The 21,495-nt window shown below is 40.6% G+C and overlaps 1 protein-coding gene across 22 annotated transcripts in view; it reads left to right on the top strand.

Annotated features, from left to right (window-relative positions):
* Positions 1–21,495, top strand: part of AKAP9 (A-kinase anchoring protein 9) — a 210,018-nt gene that overhangs the window by 96,169 nt on the left and 92,354 nt on the right. For all 22 annotated transcript variants that reach the window (XM_043541209.1, XM_037890710.2, XM_043541212.1 and 19 more), the window contains 6 exons: positions 1,551–1,764; positions 8,086–8,165; positions 10,937–11,075; positions 11,926–12,023; positions 14,848–14,959; positions 15,430–15,628. In XM_043541209.1, coding sequence (XP_043397144.1) covers positions 1,551–1,764; positions 8,086–8,165; positions 10,937–11,075; positions 11,926–12,023; positions 14,848–14,959; positions 15,430–15,628 — 842 coding nt within the window. The remainder of the gene's footprint in view (positions 1–1,550; positions 1,765–8,085; positions 8,166–10,936; positions 11,076–11,925; positions 12,024–14,847; positions 14,960–15,429; positions 15,629–21,495) is intronic.

Below are 21,495 nucleotides of genomic sequence, written 5' to 3'. Positions count from 1 at the left end.
TTATTGCATTTTGTCTTCAATACAATTGTAACATCCTATCTTACTCAAAGAAAGTAAAAGTTTTAATGACTCTAGATTTTTGTTGGAGAGGTCAGGAAAGGGTTGGTTATTTTTTCCAAGACACTTCTACCTTGTTTATGATTTGTTCTCCAGCTCTACAGTATAACCACTCAAACAAAAAATTGGAAGAAATGCAGACAATTCACTATATATTTCTCACTAATTATGTTCGATTAAACTTGCAAAACAAAAAGTAGAATCTTTAACAACCCACTGCCACTATATTAATGTTCTCTCAATTTAATTTTTCTGGATGAGAAGTGGAGAAATGGAAGGTGAATAAACTGTCAGAAGATATTAAAAGCCAGTTGGGCCTCCACCTAACCTCCGTTTTTGGAGGTGCAGTTAAGCCTGCATTTTTGTATCCGTGCTGAATTGCAGATACAAATACAAATAGTATTATCTCTACTTGCTTGTGGGTGCAAACAGTTTAGTTAGATATTTTACTAATATTTAAACAGAGACTGGCATCAAAAATCTGGCCTTAAATCTACATGCAATGATTCAATAAATATTGTAGCAAAAGTTAGGTTTTTCATAGGCACCAATACCTTAGACTTTGTCCTCTACCAGGTTGTTTTAGGTTATCATATGTATTTCTTGACAGTTTTAAAACAGTCTACTATTAATAGTTCATATGGCATTTATTACCAAAGTGGATATCAGGCTAAATTTTGACTTGCCCTTCCTCAGTTGTGATGTATGCTTCTTAGCCTTAGCCAAAGACCTGGGCCATAGAATCCAATGTTAATTTCAGTGCACTGTGTGCTAATGTAGAAAAATAGAGAAGAAAAATAAAACAAGGCTTGAAATAACAAGATAAATTACCTAAGTATCAAAATTTACAAAATATAATTTGATATGTAAATGATAAACAGGTCCCTGACGATCTCACTGGTTTGAGAATTGATGCTATTTCTTGCCTTTCCAGTCAAGCACACAGCATGATTTGGTATTCGCTTCCTTTGTGAAGGGACTGCTGCACGTTTAAACTAAGAACTCAGTCCTTTAATCCACTCACTGAATAAATTTGGGATTGTGCTTCTACTCCAAGTCAAACTTCTCTCCAGACTACCTTAGCTGACTTGTCATTCCCCTGAAAATTTTCTTGAAAACTTTCATGCAGCCATTGTGGTCTGGGCACATGCCCATTTAACTTCATATCAGTTCACTAGTTAATAATGATTTTCAGAGGAAAATATGGTTTGTAAGTATGCTTTACATTACTGAATCACTAGAGCAAGAATGTGCAGATATATTTTGAACTTAGGAAATCTCTTAATTATTGTATAGATTTGGTTTCTGACTGCAAATAAAAACTGGATAATAGTTAACAAATATTTAAGTGTTAATATTATGTTTAGGTGTCAGGTGCACATGTTTAAAATTATTATTGTCTGAAATTAGCAGCTGTAATAAAATACAGAAAATTTGGACTTTCTTGCTTCCTTATTTTTAACTCTTTGTAATATGTGTATTTCCATTCAAAGACTGATTTACGGCTACAGATGGAGGCCCAGCGCATTTGTGTCTCTCTGGTTTATTCAGCTCATGTGGACCAGGTCCGTGAGTACTTGAAAGCTGAAAAAGAGAATGCACTCTGCAGCCTTAAAGAGGAGCTCATCTGCAGTCATGCACAAGAGATGAATGAGGTTAAGAAAATGTATCAACTAGAGCTCCAGACCGTGAAAGGTCAACAAGCAGGTATATTGTTGAAAATGATAGGAGAGAAGTTCTCTGTGTAAAAATATTTCTTTAAAAGAGAGCATGTGACCAGAAAAGTTGGAGAGAATTTTTTCTTCAGTTGTCTAACGAAATAGGTTCTTCTAACCAATATTTCCTTTTTTATATTTAAATGTTTTAACTCAAATTATTGTAAAGTTACAAGAAGCCCATTATGTAGTACACACTGTGTATTATTCAACATAATTTTGAAAAATCTATGTAAGCTATCACTTTTATTATGATTATATTTATTAATAGATGGTTCTATTCAAATTTATTTTTTGCTATTTGTCTTAGAGCAATCATTTTAGAGAGTTACATTAAAAAAATGTTTAGGTGCGTATTCCGTATTGAAATCATACTAGTTAAATGTAGTAACCCAATACCTTATTTGTCCGTTGTCTTGATTATATCATTCCCCTCCTTGAATCTCTCCACTGGCTCCTTACACACTATTCAGGCTTGTTTATCACTACTTTCAAAGCTCTGTATAACTCTGCCCTCCCTTCTTATCTGAGTGTGTCTCACTTCATGTTGCTATCCCCCCATGGCTCCTCCATTGACTGCTCATTTGTCAATCACTTCTGTGCTTTCTAACATGCTTCCCCCTATATGGTTTGAACTTCCTGAACTTATTGCCATACCACGCCATATTTAAGTCCCTCTTAAGGACCCATTTCTGTCATGCTGACTAAATCTAGTTGACATGTATATTAAGAAAAATGTATATGTTCTTCTTTGAGTAATGTCCCTATGGGTGATCCTCTTCAGGTGAGCATGTGCTCCATGCACCTTTGGAGACTTTTGGTAGCAGTGCCTATTTGGTCCACACATGCACACTTGCTATCCTCATGCCCTGTACCAAGGATATATAGTACATTGTTGATGCACTGCCCTCAGTTCCTTCCCAACCACGTTGGCCTGAGACAAAGTGTCTAGTGAAGCTGCTTCTATCTAACTTACCCTTTGGAATAGTTTAGTTTAGTTTTAACATAGTATTTAGTTTTACTAGTTTAGTTCAGTGTTTTATTTTAGGGACCTTTCACTTACCCATCCTCAAGGGTTTCCTCTCCTCAAAGGTTCTCCTTTGAGGGAATCTTAAATCCTCAGGCTATGCCTGGTTCCCTTGGATTTAAACATTGTGTCACTTGTTGGGACCCTTCCCAGTTAGTGAGGGTCACCCTTGCTCTAGCCACTGTGTAAGGGATACTCACATTCCTTCTAAATGCTCAGGGCTCAAAAGTAAATATAGAGAGAACAGGGAAATAAAGCTGAGGCTCCTCATGATGGAGCACTTCCTCTGACCTGCATCAGACCCAGGGCTGGATACCACCTGCCCTCTACTCCCTGGTACACCAGTCTGCCAGTGACCATAGTTGACCTCTGCAGCTTGATGACCCATAAGACCTTCACAGGAGAGACTGGCAGGAGAAAGCACCAAGTCATCTAGCAAGAGGAGCTCCAAATCTCAAAAATAAGTTGGTGCTAAGAGCCCTGTCGTGTCGGAGACCTTGTGTCCCAAGCAAGGGTATTGCCAAGGCTTCAAGCATTCCTGGTACCAAAGGTCCATCCATTGGGTATTTCTAAGCCCCACAGTACCCATTGATCACTGCTAAAGCCTGCCTAGTACCATCCAAGCACTGTCAAGATGCTAGGAACTCTAAAGATTATACAGCTAGGAAGACAGTAATGTCTATGGCCTCCACTTCTTCCTCACTGTGTATCGTACCCAAATCGACAGTATAATCTGGTCGACTGTTATTCTTGCACCCTGCATCATCCTCAATACCACTATATTCTACTGCCAAGCCCTGCCAGGTTTCCACACAGATTCACCTGGTACTGCAGCTTTTCTAGGGACCTGTTTGTATCCAATTAACCTGAATCCCCCTTGCTTACGGACCCGAGAAGACTCTGCGTACCACAGTCTCACCTACCATCAGTATTTCACTCGTCTCCAGTACCGACTGGTTCCCTGGTACCCACTGGGATGGATGGACAACCTGCAGTTGCTCTATTGTCTGCATTCCCCATTCATTATGGGAATGAAAGCAGCTTTGACCTCATCTCTCTGTCCAAGGCTTATTTGACTACCAACCTAAACCAATCTCCCCTGAAGTCTATTCGGAGGAGACCCCAAGACACAAACAGGCTCAAGTATCTCACATATTTCTTGGTATGACCTATCTTGGGTATCTGTTGCCTTTCCTTCTTGCGCCCCTCAGTGACCATACTGGAATCCATGGGCTGCTTTTCAACAGCAGTTTTCCAGAGCATACAGCTACCCCCATGCTGAACCTCAAGACTAACCATTTCCTGTCCCTCCCATTCCTTTACCGCATTCTCTACTGCAGGAGAAATCCTTTGAGGAGCATGAGAAAATAGCTGATGGTCAAATATCTCCTCCTCCTCTCCTGATGAAGCAGTCACGTCTCCCTGCCTCCGATCACGTGTGAATGACTTTAATCAGTTTCAAGACCTCATGCTGACACTCTTCAAATCCCCTCAGAAGGGATACAGGAGATCCAGCATAGACTGTTGGACATCCTACACACTGCTTTCTCCATCCAGGTAGCTGTGCCCATAAATAAGACTTCACTTCAACTGGCCAAGATGATTTGGCAAAGGCTGGCCACAATACCTCCATCTTGTAAGAGGGCAGATAAAAAGAATTAGGTCCCTGCTAGAGGCTCAGAATGTTTGTCCACGCACATGGTACCCTCCTCCTTTGTGGTGGATGCAGTGAACAAGCATAATAGGCCACACAATGGCAAAACCATCCCGCATGACAAGGAACAAAAACTGTTGGACCTCTTGGGTTGTAAGAGTTACTCATCTACCCGCAGCAATTCAGGATTGCCAACTACCAGTTGCTTGTTGCAAAATACAACCACATAAATTATTCAAAGTTTGATTACTTTATTGAATATTTAATATTGAATATTTAATATTGAATATTGAATATTTCTGGGAAGAGATGGCCAGCCCTCTGTGGAGATAGAGGTGGTTAGGGACTATTTAGAAAAGCTGGACGTGCACAAGTCCATGGGGCCGGACGAGTTGCATCCGAGAGTGCTGAAGGAATTGGCGGCTGTGATTGCAGAGCCCTTGGCCATTATCTTTGAAAACTCGTGGCGAACGGGGGAAGTCCCGGATGATTGGAAAAAGGCTAATGTAGTGCCAATCTTTAAAAAAGGGAAGGAGGAGGATCCTGGGAACTACAGGCCAGTCAGCCTCACCTCAGTCCCTGGAAAAATCATGGAGCAGGTCCTCAGAGAATCAATCCTGAAGCACTTACATGAGAGGAAAGTGATCAGGAACAGTCAGCATGGATTCACCAAGGGAAGGTCATGCCTGACTAATCTAATCGCCTTTTATGATGAGATTACTGGTTCTGTGGATGAAGGGAAAGCAGTGGATGTATTGTTTCTTGACTTTAGCAAAGCTTTTGACACGGTCTCCCACAGTATTCTTGTCAGCAAGTTAAGGAAGTATGGGCTGGATGAATGCACTATAAGGTGGGTAGAAAGCTGGCTAGATTGTCGGGCTCAACGGGTAGTGATCAATGGCTCCATGTCTAGTTGGCAGCCGGTGTCAAGTGGAGTGCCCCAGGGGTCGGTCCTGGGGCCGGTTTTGTTCAATATCTTAAATGATCTGGAGGATGGTGTGGATTGCACTCTCAGCAAATTTGCGGATGATACTAAACTGGGAGGAGTGGTAGATACGCTGGAGGGGAGGGATAGGATACAGAAGGACCTAGACAAATTGGAGGATTGGGCCAAAAGAAATCTGATGAGGTTCAATAAGGATAAGTGCAAGGTCCTGCACTTAGGATGGAAGAATCCAATGCACCGCTACAGACTAGGGACGGAATGGCTAGGCAGCAGTTCTGCGGAAAAGGACCTAGGGGTGACAGTGGACGAGAAGCTGGATATGAGTCAGCAGTGTGCCCTTGTTGCCAAGAAGGCCAATGGCATTTTGGGATGTATAAGTAGGGGCGTAGCGAGCAGATCGAGGGACGTGATCGTTCCCCTCTATTCGACACTGGTGAGGCCTCATCTGGAGTACTGTATCCAGTTTTGGGCCCCACACTACAGGAAGGATGTGGATAAATTGGAGAGAGTCCAGCGAAGGGCAACAAAAATGATTAGGGGTCTAGAGCACATGACTTATGAGGAGAGGCTGAGGGAGCTGGGATTGTTTAGTCTGCAGAAGAGAAGAATGAGGGGGGATTTGATAGCTGCTTTCAACTACCTGAAAGGGGGTTCCAAAGAGGATGGCTCTAGACTGTTCTCAATGGTAGCAGATGACAGAACGAGGAGTAATGGTCTCAAGTTGCAATGGGGGAGGTTTAGATTGGATATTAGGAAAAACTTTTTCACTAAGAGGGTGGTGAAACACTGGAATGCGTTACCTAGGGAGGTGGTAGAATCTCCTTCCTTAGAGGTTTTTAAGGTCAGGCTTGACAAAGCCCTGGCTGGGATGATTTAACTGGGAATTGGTCCTGCTTCGAGCAGGGGGTTGGACTAGATGACCTTCTGGGGTCCCTTCCAACCCTAATATTCTATGATTCTATGATTCTGTGATTTGCCTTTGGAACACTAAGAGCAATTCAGGCCACCATCGCTGAAGGTCAACTCCTGGCAAGAACTTCTTTTCAGGCTTCTCTTGATGCTGCTGATAACAGCAGCCCACTCCATCTCTACAGCAGTTGTCATTTGACATGCATCCTGGCTATAATCATCAGGAACCTCTAGGCTATCCAGTGAATCCATGGATGAGTCCTTGCATTCCCTAAAGGATTTAAGAGCTACTCTCCATGCACTAAGGATTTATACACTTGCAAATAAAAGGAGATTCAGCAGGTCACAGACAGATCAAAGATCTCACTTTCCAGCTTACCATAGACCTTCAGAACCTTCCAGGAAAAACTTAGGTTCCAGAAGGGAGAAAGATCAGTCATCATGACTGTTGCAGCATAGTCATCTCCATCATCCAAGGATTCATTCTGATACTGTACCTTCATCGAGGGCCATGAACAATCCCATTATCTGGATTTACAGTTGGATCATTCTGTCTCCCACCCGCCCATCCCCCTCCTTTTGGAGATGATCACTCCTATTTTTGTACCTAATTGGAGCAGGTTACTTGTGACAGATGGTTTTGGTGGTAATAACATTAGGCTCATGTCTATGCATCTGCTTCTTCCCTGTCCTTTTTCAGAGACATCTCACGAACATCTGCAGGGTCAAGAAGTCCTGTTCCTTCTTCTTCACAAGCTCTGGCCGCCTGGGGCTGACAGCCAAAACTCCTTTCTTTAAAAAACAAACAAACAAAAAAAAAACACAAAAACAAAACAAACAAACACAAACCCCCACAGCTCTCGCCTCACTCAAGGGAGGCGCACCCCATAGTTTGAAAACCACTACTTGAGAGTCTCCCCAAGACTATTTGTCTCTTATGGACAGAATTAAAGGGGCTCCCGTTTCAACCCAGAGACTATTCAAGTGGGTTTCCAGCAGGACCCCTATTAAAAGGCTGCTACGGTTCAGCTCCCTCCTATGCCCATTCCACCAAATTGCAACAGACTTCCATTGCCTTGCTCCTAACTGCACGTATTGCAGAAATCTGCAAAACTGCCACATGGTCTTTGGCTCTCACTTTTTCTAAACTATGCCCTAATACATACCTTTAGGACAGAGACTGCCTTTGGTACTACAAAATTCTACAAAAGCCTCAGATTGGGTTCCTCAGTATCCATCTCCTTTAAGGAATGCAGCTCAGGAGTCACTTGAAGTGGTGCACCCATAGGGACATTACTCAAAGAAGGAGAGGATACTTGTACAGTAATTGGGGTCCTTCAAGATTTTTGTCCTGTGGGTGCTACGCTACTTGCCCCCCTTCCCTTCTTTTTCGGAGTCTTGTTTCCATTGGACTTTGTGATACAGAAGGAACTGAGGGTAGTTCATCTGACACTGCCCTTAGTAAGGGGCACGAGGGTAGCTAGGGCGCATGTGTGACCAAACAGGAACTGCTACCAAACATCTTCCATCATGAGCTCATGGGGCACATGCACACCTGAAGTGGACCACTTGGGGTCAAATATCTAGAAGAACTGCAGTTATTCTACAAGGTAAGCAACATCTTCTTTCCCATTCCCTCAATTTCAGTTTATTTGTCTCTGTCCATCCACATTGTGAACTCGTTAGGGCTGTGCCTTCTTGTCTATTTGAAAAGTGTGTGACATCTAGTGCATGCTACAATAAATAAGTTAATAATATTAATAATCTGTATTAATAGACGATGAAGGCAAATCTACAGTGGTGCTTATAGAAAAGCTAAGCAGGGCAGTGTCTGAGGAATGCTTAAGGCTCACACAGGTAAGACTTTGTCAAAGAAACACTTTTTTACATAGGAATTTTGAAAATCAAGAACTGTTTATGTATTGATAGAATTATTTCTTCTTAGTTCTTCTCACCACCCCTAACAAATTTTCATCACAGCATTTTCCTCTCCCAGTAATCCTTCAGTTTGAGACTGAGAAACCAGAACATTTTTCCTTCCTTCATGTATTTCCTCAGCTCCTGTATTTTTCCCCACAATGTTCTGTATATAGTGCTTCTGAAATCTTGCCGCCTTTCTGTAAACCTCTGAAAATCGCCAAAAATCAGAGATTCGTAGATTTTAATGCCAGAAGGGACCACTATGATTAATTAGTCTGACTTCCTGCAAAACACAGGCCAAAGTACTTTACTCAGTAATTTCTGCATCAAGACCATAACTTCTGTTTGAGTTATAGCATATCTTTTAGTCTTGATTTTAGACTTCAAGTGATGGAGCATCCACATTTTCCCTTGGTAAATTGTTCCAATGGCTAACTGTTTTGCTTTTTTCTGCTAGATTAAAGAGTCTTCTATTATCAGGAATATCTTCCCTATATAGCTGCTAAGTCACCTCTTAGCATTCTTTTACATAACCTAAATACATGAGATTTTTTAGTCTTTCACTATGAGGCATCTTTTCCATAATTCAGGTCATTCTTGTAGTTCTTTTCTGAAATCTTTCCAATTTTTCAACATTCTTTTTGGAGTGTGGACACAAGAACTGGACACAGTATTCCAGAAATTGTCTTACTAATGCTATGTGCGAAAGTAATACCACCTTCCTTCTCTTTCTTGGTAGTCCACTGCTTATACGTCCAAAAACTGTAGGCCTAGTAGTTAGAACATCGCATTGGGAATCCCTGTTCAGAGGATTATAAACCATGACTCCCATCTCCTTTACAGAGTTACGCGTTTTCCAGGATATAGTCCCCCATCTTATAAATCTAACCTACATTTTTTGTTCCTAAATGTATGACCTAGCATTTGGTAATGTTAAAATACATGTTGCTCAAATGAGCCCACCTGACCAAGAAATGCAGGTCAACCTCTCTGACTGACCTATTCCCAGCAATATTTACCATTTCACCAATTTTTATGTCATCTGCAAATTTTACCAGGAATGATATGTATTTCCTTTCAAATCATATCTAAAGATGTTGAATAGCATTGGACTGAGAACAGATTTCTGCAAGACCCACTATAGACACACCCAAAATCATGATTTCCCCATTTACAGTTACTTTTGTGTTGTTTCTCAGTTGAGAAGTTTTTAATCTGTTTAATATAAGCTGCATTGATTTTTGTCAGTGCTAATTTTTTATTATAATGTCATGCAGACTATATCAAATGCTTTTCAGAAGTCTGTTATGTCAATATAGTTACCTTTATCACCAAACTTGTGATATTAAAAAAATTCAAAGATGTACGTACGTTATCTTTTGCCATCCAAAACTGGCCAATTTACATGAAACTGGCCAAGTTAGATACTTACTTTGAATATAAGGAAAAAAAACCAAGCCCTGCCTTCTTTACTTTGAGTCCGTATGCTAGCTCTAGCAGAGTAATCACATAATTGTATAGATATTACCCTTGTATTACCCTCTCCTTACTCCTGCCTTCTGTCCTGTGACCACCTCTTTACATAATGTCTAATCTAGTTTATCTCCTCTGAACTGAGAACATGTCTTCTTTCTCTTTTGGGAGTACCTATTCAAATTGTGGGCACTGTTATACGTTTTAAATGATTCTGTACAGGACATTCAAGTGATTTATGGTCAAAACAAGAGATAATGACGCTTCTTAGTACAAAAAACTCCTCCCCGTATGAAGTTAGGCAGAGTTACTTCCCTGACTAAAACAAGTTTTTATTGAATTGTATTCATGCTACAGTAGTACTAGAGAGCAAATATAGGGAGAGATTGAACTGGATTTCATTATGATTTACACACACCATCAAGGGAACTGTTAACTAAATTCCAACTACAGATGCTTTAGTATTAGTGGTGTTAATCCAAAAAGAACACAGCTTTACGTTAAGTTTCCAGGTTGAGTTTGAATGGCTGAATCCTGCACTTGTATTTCTGTAGTCATTTTTTTCAGAATATAGCCATGCTTTCGGATGCTATATGGATAAATCTTTTTTTTCCTTCAGCCATCTCATTGTTAAAATGTCATACATCCTGGACAATCTAGCACCCATAAATTTGAAGGATTCTTTTCATTTGTGTTTACATGCATTTCACGTCAACCCCTTTGTTTTTGCCAGTCTGATGTATTCTTGAGTATAGATTGGATAATGACTTCTTCAAAAATCTTAGAAACACTTTTATAGGATTCTCGTAGATTGTATTCTACAGTACAGGATAGTTCCCACCAGCAAAGGAGCAGGAAGTCAAAGTGAAGGTATGGTGCAATATACATTGACCTGTGAGCCACTACAGGGTAGGGCTAATTTTACAAGACCTAAAAGACTTGACAGTGTCAGTTTCAGTGCTAAGGCGATATTTTTTTTTCTGAACCACCCCTCCCCACTTCCCACTGTTTTTTATAAATGCAAAATATTAAGTGTCGTTTATCATCTGAAAACTTTGCAAACAGACATATACAGCTATTTCCACGGAAGTTACTACCCCAAAGATACTGCTTTATGGATGCTGTTTTTCTATTTTGTTTCCTCTGCCTGTTGTCTTTAATATAGTTATAAATAATCTGTTGTAGCCTGAACTATCTTTATTTCTTTTTGATATTTTTGTTTGTTTGTCATATAGCTTCTCTGCAGTGTTCAGAGTGAACAACACTCAACTCCTATCAAAGTTAGTCCTGGAGAACAAGACATTTTCCATGTTCCTACTGTTGAGAGAAAAGAACCTGACATAGAATTACCAACGTACAGAATTCAAGCTCAAGGTAACACATATAGTAACTTTTAGATATTGCTGACAACACTATATTAATATACTGGTATTTATAATTAATAATCTAAAGCAGTGGTGCCCAAACTTTTCCTCTCGCACCCCCCTTACCAGTAATAGAATATGTCAATGCCCCTCTGGGCCGGAAGTGGAGTCGCAGCGGGGCCGGTGGCCGGGTCAGAGCTGTGGCTGAGAGCAGGGGGCAGGGGTCAGTGGCTAAGCCGGAAGCAGAGCCGGGGCCGTCACTGCGGCCGGGGATAGGACCAGAGAGGGTCAGGGTGGCGCTCCCTCCCCACCCCACTGTGGGGGCTGGCCCAGGCCCCACTGCACCTCCCCCAGACGTTCCTCCATGCTCCCCTAGGGGGCGTGCGCCACAGTTTGGAGATCACTGATCTGAACTCAGTATTAATATGTCAGTTCAGCCATTTTTATATACCCCTTTTATTTCTGCATATGATTCAGTTGCTTATTTACATCACCAATTAATCAGCATTCAAGATGCCTCAATATTCTGAATCACTCTTATTTTTTGAGTGCCATCCTGTGCAGTGCTTATTGTAGTGGAAGTTTCAGATAGATAATGTGAGGAGATTGATTTTTATGCTCATACAACAGGAGAAGCTAAGCAGTTCTACCATAAATTATAAACAAACACATGAATACTAATGCATAAACATTTGTACAGCCCCTCTCCCACTTACAATAATGGAGTAGTATAACGGTAATGGTAATAATCCTCTTCAGTTAAGAATTTGTGAGCAAGTTGATAAATTAAAAATACAATATGTAATGATGCAGTAACTGTGAATTTAATGAAAATGTCACCAGCTCTCTTTGTAATTTAGCCCTGCAAGAAAGTATGCAAATTCTTCTGAACAAGATAATGGAAGAATACAACAGGCTGATGGCACTTCATACACAGTTTATGAGGGACTGTAAAAAGGTAAACTATTTACAATTCCATATGATTATAAAGTGGATATGCAAACCAGATGCTGGTTGTGGATTCCATCTGTTCCTTGTTTATTAAGTCCCAATCCTGCAAACACGTCCATATTTAAATTTGTGCATGTAAACTTCACTTGGCCCATTTATTTCATGCATAAAATGAAGCACATGTGCAAGTTTTTGCAGAACTGAGGCCTTATATAAAGACCATTTAATGACTATGTAATGTACCTGGATCTAAGAAGGGGAAATGAACTTTTCAAAATTAAATGGAAAACCCTCTTAAATGTGATGTTTTATGTCATGTAATACTCGGTATTCTTGGTGAAAAAAGTTACACTAACATTCTTATAATGTTTCAAGGTGATTTTACAAGATATTTTTATCATTATCTTGGCATATCCCAATGGGACATGGCCTCCTTGAAGATCGAGTGCAATCTGAATTATTCTCTGGCTTGGTCCTTAAGGTGGCCTGGCTGAATGTTCAGTTTATGTCCATCACTAGCAATTTAATCTGACCATCAAAGCTTTTGCTGCCCCCCATAATCGTCAGCCATATACTGCCATTTCTTGATAAACTTGCTTCAGAATTCATTGTTCTTCCATTCTAATATGTCCAAACCAAGAAAGCCACCAAAACCAAAGTAGTGCTGATGGAGGTGGATGCTGGGTTTGGCTTCAAATATCCCCATTTCTAATCTTGTTCTGCTGTTTAATATGGAACCACCAAATGTCAGGTTTTGTGCTATTTTTTACATTTTCTTGGAAATTATGTACTAATTGTCCTTCCCGAAGAAAGTAGTTTTGTTAAAATTTGTAATTAATTTGTAATTAACGTGTTACTGTTTAATTAATGTCATACATATGGTTCCTAAAACAAGTACTTAGCCAAGTCTGGTCCTGAGAAATTTGAGGAAAATAAATATAGTTCAGTCATGATTTATAGCTCAGCCATTTTTAGTATATACAATAGATTCTGCTTACTAACAACCCCTCAGCAGATGGCCAAAATTGGCCATTAACCTGCAGTTGCCAATAAGAGAGAGGCAGTTCTGCAGGGCTGCAGCCAGAGAAGGAAGCTCAGAGACTTGAGGTACCTCTCCTTGTGCTTTCCAGGCTGCATCCTCCCCTGGCACCAGGGCCCCAGGTTCAACGCATCCCAGTGCTACCTTCACTGGTTACAGCCCTGCAAACCTGCCTGTGGCCGGGGCTTTCCACAAGAGGCAGGGGCTCTGGAATGTGTTGAACCCAGTCCTCAAAGGCAGGACGCAACCTGGAGAGCACAGGGGAGAATAAATACTTTGCAGCCTTCGCACCACCAGCAGCCCCATTCCTTGCTGCTGCCCTGCCAGCAGCCTACCCTGGGACCTGGGTTCTGCATGTCCCATTGCTTCTGTCCCTTGCTGCAGCCCCACAAACCTGCCTGCGGCCAAGGCTTTCCACAAAAAAATTGTCACTAGCCGGCATGCCTGTTGCTAATGTCCAGGCCAATTAACATTATAGTCATTGAACGATATTGGTTCCATGTTCCCATGGACAGAAAGTTTTTATTAATAGGGTTGCTATTAAGCGGAATCTACTATATTTTGAAGGTTGTCACTTTTTATGGGTGTTGCTGCTGTTTGCTTTTTACAATTTTGGTCATAGGCACAGGTAGATGTATAAAATTGAGCAATTACATAATGTAAAATTACACGGATAATCTTATTTAAAGAATGACCCATCAAATATCCTGTTTTTTCTTTCTTATTTGTATAACTTTGACTCCCTATTCAGTGGAAAATATACATATTCATCTAAAACAGGGAAGCGCCCAAAGACTGCATACAGCATGTTGGCTGTGCATTGGCCTGATCTATTTAGAACATAGGCTGGAAAACGTATTATGAAATAAGATTAACTAGCTAAATCTAAAAAGAAATGGAAAAAAAATTGAAATGTTTTGAAAATAAGTTTCCTACACTGTTACCTATGAACAAATTCAGTAGCCTTAAATAAAGATTTTTAAATTCTAAGAGAGAAAAACTTCAAATAATGTCAGAGAGAGAGGTCCTATATTTTTAAAAATAAGAGTAAAAAGAATAGTCTGTGGGTAATCTGACCAGTAGTAAAGTATTTCTTCTTCCTTAAGCTAACTTGGATTCCTGTCACCTGCACCTTATATATGCTAATATTTTATAGGTAAACAGAACATGAGCTTTCAATATAGAGTAAAAATTCTCATTCTGAGTTCATTCTAAGCTTTTTTTGCATGCATGACTTAGCTTTTATTGAAAAGCAGGAGGGAGAGACATGGAGCATTTATAAAAGTCTCTATGAATTCCACTTGGTGGATCTGTTAACAAGATGGTTTGAATAGATATGTAACCAGCAATACTCCACCTATTGCCATAAGACCAAATGGATCATCTTTGCAGTGTTCCTGCCCTCCATATCTTGATATACTGGATACCGTAGATCTTAAGACAGTCTTTGGGTAAATAGCACAGTATCCTTTCATACAAATATAACATGATTTTGATTAAATGGTCATTTTTCTTACTGATGTGCCATCAGTAGAAAATTTGATAATAGTACAGACAATGTATCCTGCATTGCTATATATTAAAAGGTTAAATGTGATATAATCAGTGGTTACGTTTAGAAAGAGGTTGCAAAATATGCATATGTGGGTATGTGTATGTATTTTATATAAATGGTAGATTAGGTACAAGTAAAGTATTAGCACTTGTGTTATGCTTTCAGGACAGTTACAGTTTCTATTCTTGATTTAAATATTATTTAAATTGTCATTTGTTTTTACTGTACTTTTCCTAGGTTGAAGAGCAACAGACATCGTATGTTGAACTGGAGCATCGAAAAGAAGAGGAAAGCAACTGTTTACAAATGAAAATAGAAGACTTTCAGACCCCTTCCCAGGACCTTATTGGTAAAGAGATACATATGCAATTATTTGTAATGTCTATAGCCATAAAGATGAACAAACGGCTTTAAATCAAAATTTGTTTCTTGTGGATAAGACAAGGTTAAACACCATAAGTACTGAGGATTCTGTCATCTGATTTATGTGCTTTTTGTTCTTATAAATCTCTGGAATGTTGTTTAGAAATTCAGCTGATCTGCTCTAGAACTGTTCAGTAATATTTTTTGGTTTTCAGCAATTAAAGGGATTATTAATATTACCTCTAATAGGAGAGAGTTTTTGTGTTGTTTTGCAAGATTGTTGTTATTTATAGAAAATAGGATTGCTCTGCTATCACAATAAAAATAATTACCTTCATTAACATTTTATGAGATCTTTGATGTTATTGCTAGTCACCATTTTACTATTTCAAATAGACTTTTTATGTGTATTAACATAATTAACTGATTTTCTCCCTTCAAATTACCCATTTATAGATCTTATGGTTAGAGCATCTCATTGGGAGGAGATGGAGAACCTTAAAACACAACTTGAAGGACAACATGCTCAAGAAATTGAGCATCTCCGATCCTATTTCCAGCAGCAGTTGAAAGAAACTGAAGAGAGATACACTACAGAGATTGCTCATTTACAGAATAGACTTCAGGATGTCAGTGAATCCCCTGAAGATTTCAGGTATCCCATGATCTTTATCCTCCTTTTCTATAGAGTTTACCATTTTGTACTGAACACCATATGTAAACATTAGTGTTTTCAAAAATCTAATGCGTGCAAAGCTTTATATTTTATTAACATCAGAATATGAAAAAATCATCAAATTATATGAACATTTTTTTACTCATCACTTTTTTTTTTAAATCAAGTATTTTACAAAGAAATGGTGTAACCCAGGGGTCGGCAACCTATGGCACGCCTGCAAAGACGGCACGCCCCACACACCCCAGCCCCGTGCCCTGACCCCTACATCCCCCCCACAACCCCTGCCCTGACTCCAGTGCCCTCTGCCCTGACTCCTGCACCCCCCACACATACCCAGCCCCCCACACCCCATGCCCTGACTCTTGCACCCCCCACATCCCCACTCCCACCCTGAGCACCAAACGGGAGCTCTTGTGCGTGCGCGCGCGCACACACACACACATATTCCCACCTGCACCCCTCGCACCAAATGAGAGCTGCCCAGGGAAGCGCTCCACACCCAAACCTGCTGCCCAAACCCAGAGCACCCTCCCTCATTATAGCTCCTGGCCAGACCCTGCACCCCAACCCCCAGCCTGCTCCTTCACCCCCTGCCCTGTTCACAGCGCACTCCACCCTCATCTCAGTGTAGAGAGAGGAAGAGAATGGCTAGAACCAGGGAGAAGGTAGGTACCTACTCTATGTGTACAAGGCTGGGACTGCAGACCGGCAGCGGGCTGAGCCGCTCAGCGCACTGCCAGTCTGGGGTCCCAGCCGCCGGCCCCGCTCAGCCCACTGCCGGTCTGGGGTTCTGGCTGCCAGCCCCTTGTCAGCTGGGGTCCCAGCCGCAGGCCCCACTTAGCCTGCTGCCGGCCTAGGTGAACGGAACCCCAGGCCAGCAGCGGGCTGAGTGGGCCGGCGGCGTAAGATCAGCATTTTAATTTAATTTTAAATGAAGCTTCTTAAACATTTTGAAAATCTTGTTTACATACGACAGCAGTTTAGTTATATAATATATAGACTTATAGAGAGAGACCTTCTAAAAAATGTTAAAATGTATTATTGGCACGCAAAACGTTAAATTAAAGTGAATAAATGAAGACTTGGCACACCACTTCTAAAAGGTTGCCGTCCACTGGTGTAACCAGTATGAACTAAGTGAGGGAGCAGTATCTGGTAATTGAGAAATTATTGAATATTGAATTCACTATTTTACAAGTATTTCTCTAATATATCATTGCAATATGTTGTATGTTATACCGCTGCAATAGATTTGATAGTTACCCTTGAACATTTGCAAATTGTACTCATTACTTCATGTTACTCAACATATAAATTATTTAATATTTGATGTATTCATTACAGTACTTGTTACCAAGTAGCATAGGAAAGGTAGGAGCAAACATCCCAGGTAGCTATGGGAAATGAAAAGGCACAGCCACTCCCTTTCCCCACTGCCCTTCAGAACCCTGCCAGTCTGAACAAAACCACTCCCCATCTCAGTCGGGGGCCATTCAAGCTAGCCATGTTTGCTTTAGCAAAATGGAGAAAGCATATTTTTTTCTTTTTGTTACACTTTCGAGTTGATATGTCTTTCCTTCCCTTTCTTAAAATACATTTCTACCCTGAGAAGTGACTATGTAAAAATGCAAAAAGAAACGAAGTACTTGTGGCACCTTAGAGACTAACCAATTTATTTGAGCATAAGCTTTCGTGAGCTACAGCTCACTTCATCGGATGCATTCAGTGGAAAATACAGTGAGGAGATTTATATACACACAGAACATGAAAAAATGGGTGTTTATCATGCACACTGTAAGGAGAGTGATCACTTAAGATGAGCTATTACCGGGGGGCGGGGGGGGAGAGAAAACCCTTTGTAGTGATAATCAAGGTGGGCCATTTCCAGCAGTTAACAAGAATGCTGAGGAACAGGGGAGGGGGGAAATAAACAAGGGGAAATAGTTTTACTTTGTGTAATGACTCAACCACTTCCAGTCTCTATTCAAGCCTAAGTTAATTCTATCCAATTTGCAAATTAATTCCAATTCAGCAGTCTCTCGTTGGAGTCTGTTTCTGAAGTCTTTTTGTTGAAGAATAGCCACTTTTAGGTCAGAAATCAAGTGACCAGAGAGATTGAAGTGTTCTCCGACTGGTTTATGAATGTTATAGTTCTTGACGTCTGATTTGTGTCCATTATTCTTTTACGTAGAGTCTGTCCAGTTTGACTAATGTACGTGGCAGAGGGGCATTGCTCGCACATGATGGCATATATCACATTGGTAGATGTGCAGGTGAACGAGCCTCTGATAGTGTGACTGATGTGATTAGGCCCTATGATGGTGTCCCCTGAATAGATATGTGGACACAGTTGGCAACCGGCTTTGTTGCAAGGATAGGTTCCTGGGTTAGTGGTTCTGTTGTGTGGTGTGTGGTTGCTGGTGAGTATTTGCTTCAGGTTGGGAGGCTGTCTGTAGGCAAGGACTGGCCTGTCTCCCAAGATTTGTGAGAGTGATGGGTCGTCCTTCAGGATAGGTTGTAGATCCTTGATGATGCGTTGGAGAGGTTTTAGTTGGGGGCTGAAGGTGACGGCTAGTGGCGTTCTGTTATTTTCTTTGTTGGGCCTGTCCTGTAGTAGGTGACTTCTGGGTACTCTTCTGGCTCTATCAATCTGTTTATTCACTTCAGCAGGTTTACAAAGGAGGTGCTGTTGTCATCATGAGTAGGTCGGAATATGAACAAGTCGGAGAACACTTCAATCTCTCTGGTCACTCGATTTCTGACCTAAAAGTGGCTATTCTTCAACAAAAAGACTTCAGAAACAGACTCCAACGAGAGACTGCTGAATTGGAATTAATTTGCAAATTGGGTAGAATTAACTTAGGCTTGAATAGAGACTGGGAGCGGTTGAGTCATTACACAAAGTAAAACTATTTCCCCTTGTTTATTTCCCCCCTCCCCTGTTCCTCAGACATTCTTGTAACGGCTGGAAACGGCCCACCTTGATTATCACTACAAAGGGTTTTCTCCCCCCCCCCCCCCCCCCCGGTAATAGCTCATCTTAAGTGCTTGCGACAGAGCAAAGTCGTGTTCCCCCCTCCCCGCTGGTAATAGCTCATCTTAAGAGATCACTCTCCTTACAGTGTGCATGATAAACACCCATTTTTTCATGTTCTGTGTGTATATAAATCTCCTCACTGTATTTTCCACTGAATGCATCCGATGAAGTGAGCTGTAGCTCACGAAAGCTTATGCTCAAATAAATTGGTTAGTCTCTAAGGTGCCACAAGTACTCCTTTTCTTTGCGAATACAGACTAACATGGCTGCTACTCTGAAACCTATGTAAAAATGGTATCTATTTACCCAGCTGATCGACTTCTTGTGTGTACTCAGTCATGTATGCTTACTTTATTGGAAACACTAGGCCCTGGATTTAAACACAGACTTAATGTTTGCAGGACCAGTACCTTAGTTTTTACAGCTTCCTGCTACTATCTGCTTTGGAGAACAAACACAGTGCCTTCTGAATACTCATACAGCTAGGCATGAACTCCCAGTGAGCATCTGAGCTTGTTTAAAGCCTGCTAGCCTGGTCAATTATCAGCACTGTAAAAATGGTACATTTGAAGTATTTTCAATGTGGATTTTATTAAAATCTATAGACTGGAATATCTGTACTGGCCTGGACAAGTTATCAGCCTTTATTATTAATTTCCTGATGCTTTTTAGTCTGTCACCACTTGATCCTTTTTTAGACTTCTTTTTGTATACATGTTAATCTGCTGGTTTCATTCAAGTTAACTCTTTGTGAAGTGAAAATATTTAGCAATAAGTAAATACTCATGAGCATGCATCCTTTTTAGACTAAACATTTTAGATGATGCACTGTCCTGTTCATTCACTCCTGTATTCTTGAGCCTTATGCAAGTTAGAAGGAAACCAAAGGTTTTCACATAAACCTAGAATTTAATGAGAAAAATACCCTTGCTTGGGTATAACTTAGTCTTCTGGGAACCAAATGTGTAGTTCTTCCTCTTTATAGATTTCACCTATGATTACCAGGTAGCTGCTTTTATAGAATTTTCTGGGGGGTCTTCAGTCCCCATCGTTACTTTGTTACTCCACTTGTAATCTGTGTAAGAGCTAAGCAGAGAATTAATTCCTTCCTTGCTGGGAGTCAGGTAGATCTTTTCACCAGGTTGCATATCCTGTCACATCTTGGTAAATAATTAATGGAACACGCTGTGTAATGCTATTTAAAAAGTAGAGTAATTTCTTAATTTATTGCTGAACTCAGTGAATCCTAAGATTGAGGAGCACCATACATTATAGTATAGGACTTGTTCATTACCTGACTTCTTTATAAAGAAAGCAGAATAAATTTTGAATAAGAGTCCTAGAAATAATAACTTTTTATAGTTAACTTTCTCAAGGTAGCAACAATTCATTATTTTATCAGGTATTTTGGATTCCTTGCTATTTCAAAGTTATCTTATTGAAGACATGGTTTTACATAAAATCTGCTTTTGAGAAAAAGCAAGCTTGAAAATTTGTATACATTTTAAATGTGTCAAAAGATCATAAACTTAGCAATAAAGAAGCTTAATGTCTTATTTCATTCACCCTACACTTATGTCTTCTTTAGCAAGGCACTCATTTGTCTCATGATAGCAGAAAGTGAATATTAGAGGAAGGATTTGTGAAAGCCACAAATCTTAATAATTTTTAAAGCCTGGTTTTAACTTTGGCCTTTTGTAACATCTCTCCTAAGAAGAGAATAGCCAGAACTTTGAGCTTCCTTGTATCAACTTGCTGCAACAATGGGAGATTTAACATAACCCGGTTAGAACGGTCTGTTAACAAGCCACCTATATAATACAAGCAGGACATGCATCTGACTAGGGTGTAACAATTAAAAGGGCGGCAAAAAAATTGTGACCAGTCTTCCAGCTGATGTTTGGCCCCATCTGGTTTCTCCAGAATCTCAGCACCTCCTCTTCTTTAGCCTGCACCTTACTAGTCAAACCTTGACCATTGGCTTCCTCTTAATTTTATGTTGGTGGTAAGTAAACAATAGCAGCAACCAGAGCTTGGCAGAGGCTGCTAGTCTCAATAGGGCTTTAAAAGGCAACCTGCCTGTAAGGATGGGAGTCTGTATAACTGAAGGTAGGGAGTGTAGATATTGAGAAAAAGGACATGTGGCTGGGAGATGGAAGACTATTCTGTGGAGGGAGGGTTGTAAAGTGAGTGGGACTGCGTAGCGGATGATATGGGGTAGGATGATGTACAGTGAATGAGGCAGGGGACTGGACACTGAACAAAGTGGATAACAAATAAATATCTCCCTCATTCACTATGCTCTGTCCATCTTGTTCCCTAAATTACTAAGAAGTCCCATGGAAAATATTGTATATCAACAGTTCCATTGCACTGTGACCCTCTTCTGACAACAAAAATTACTATAGGACCGCTGGAGGGGGGACAGAAACCGGAGCCTGCCTGAGTCATGCCACCTTGGGTGGGGAGTGCCAAAGTGGAAGCCCAAGGGCTACAGCTCCGAGCAACAGGCTTGTAACCTGAGCCCCTCCACCCAGGGCTGAAGCCGAATCCTGAGCCCTGCTGTCTAGGGCTTTGTCTTTGACTTTGGGCCCCAGCAACTCTAATGCCAGCCCTGCTGACCCCATTAAAATGGAATCGGGACCCACTTTGAGGTCCTGACCCACAGCTTGAGAACTGCTGTTGTATATGATCATGTAATTAAAGACTATCATAATCCACATACATGGGGGTCAGACTTTTCATACTTCATTTTGTAACCTTAGCATTTTTTTAATATTGGATGGAATATTTGATTCTTTTGAAT

The sequence above is a fragment of the Chelonia mydas genome, chromosome 2 (assembly GCF_015237465.2).
Source record: "Chelonia mydas isolate rCheMyd1 chromosome 2, rCheMyd1.pri.v2, whole genome shotgun sequence".
Classification (NCBI taxonomy): Eukaryota; Metazoa; Chordata; order Testudines; family Cheloniidae; genus Chelonia; species Chelonia mydas.
Note: the sequence above shows the minus strand (reverse complement) of the source record. Positions and strands in the feature narration are given on the sequence as shown.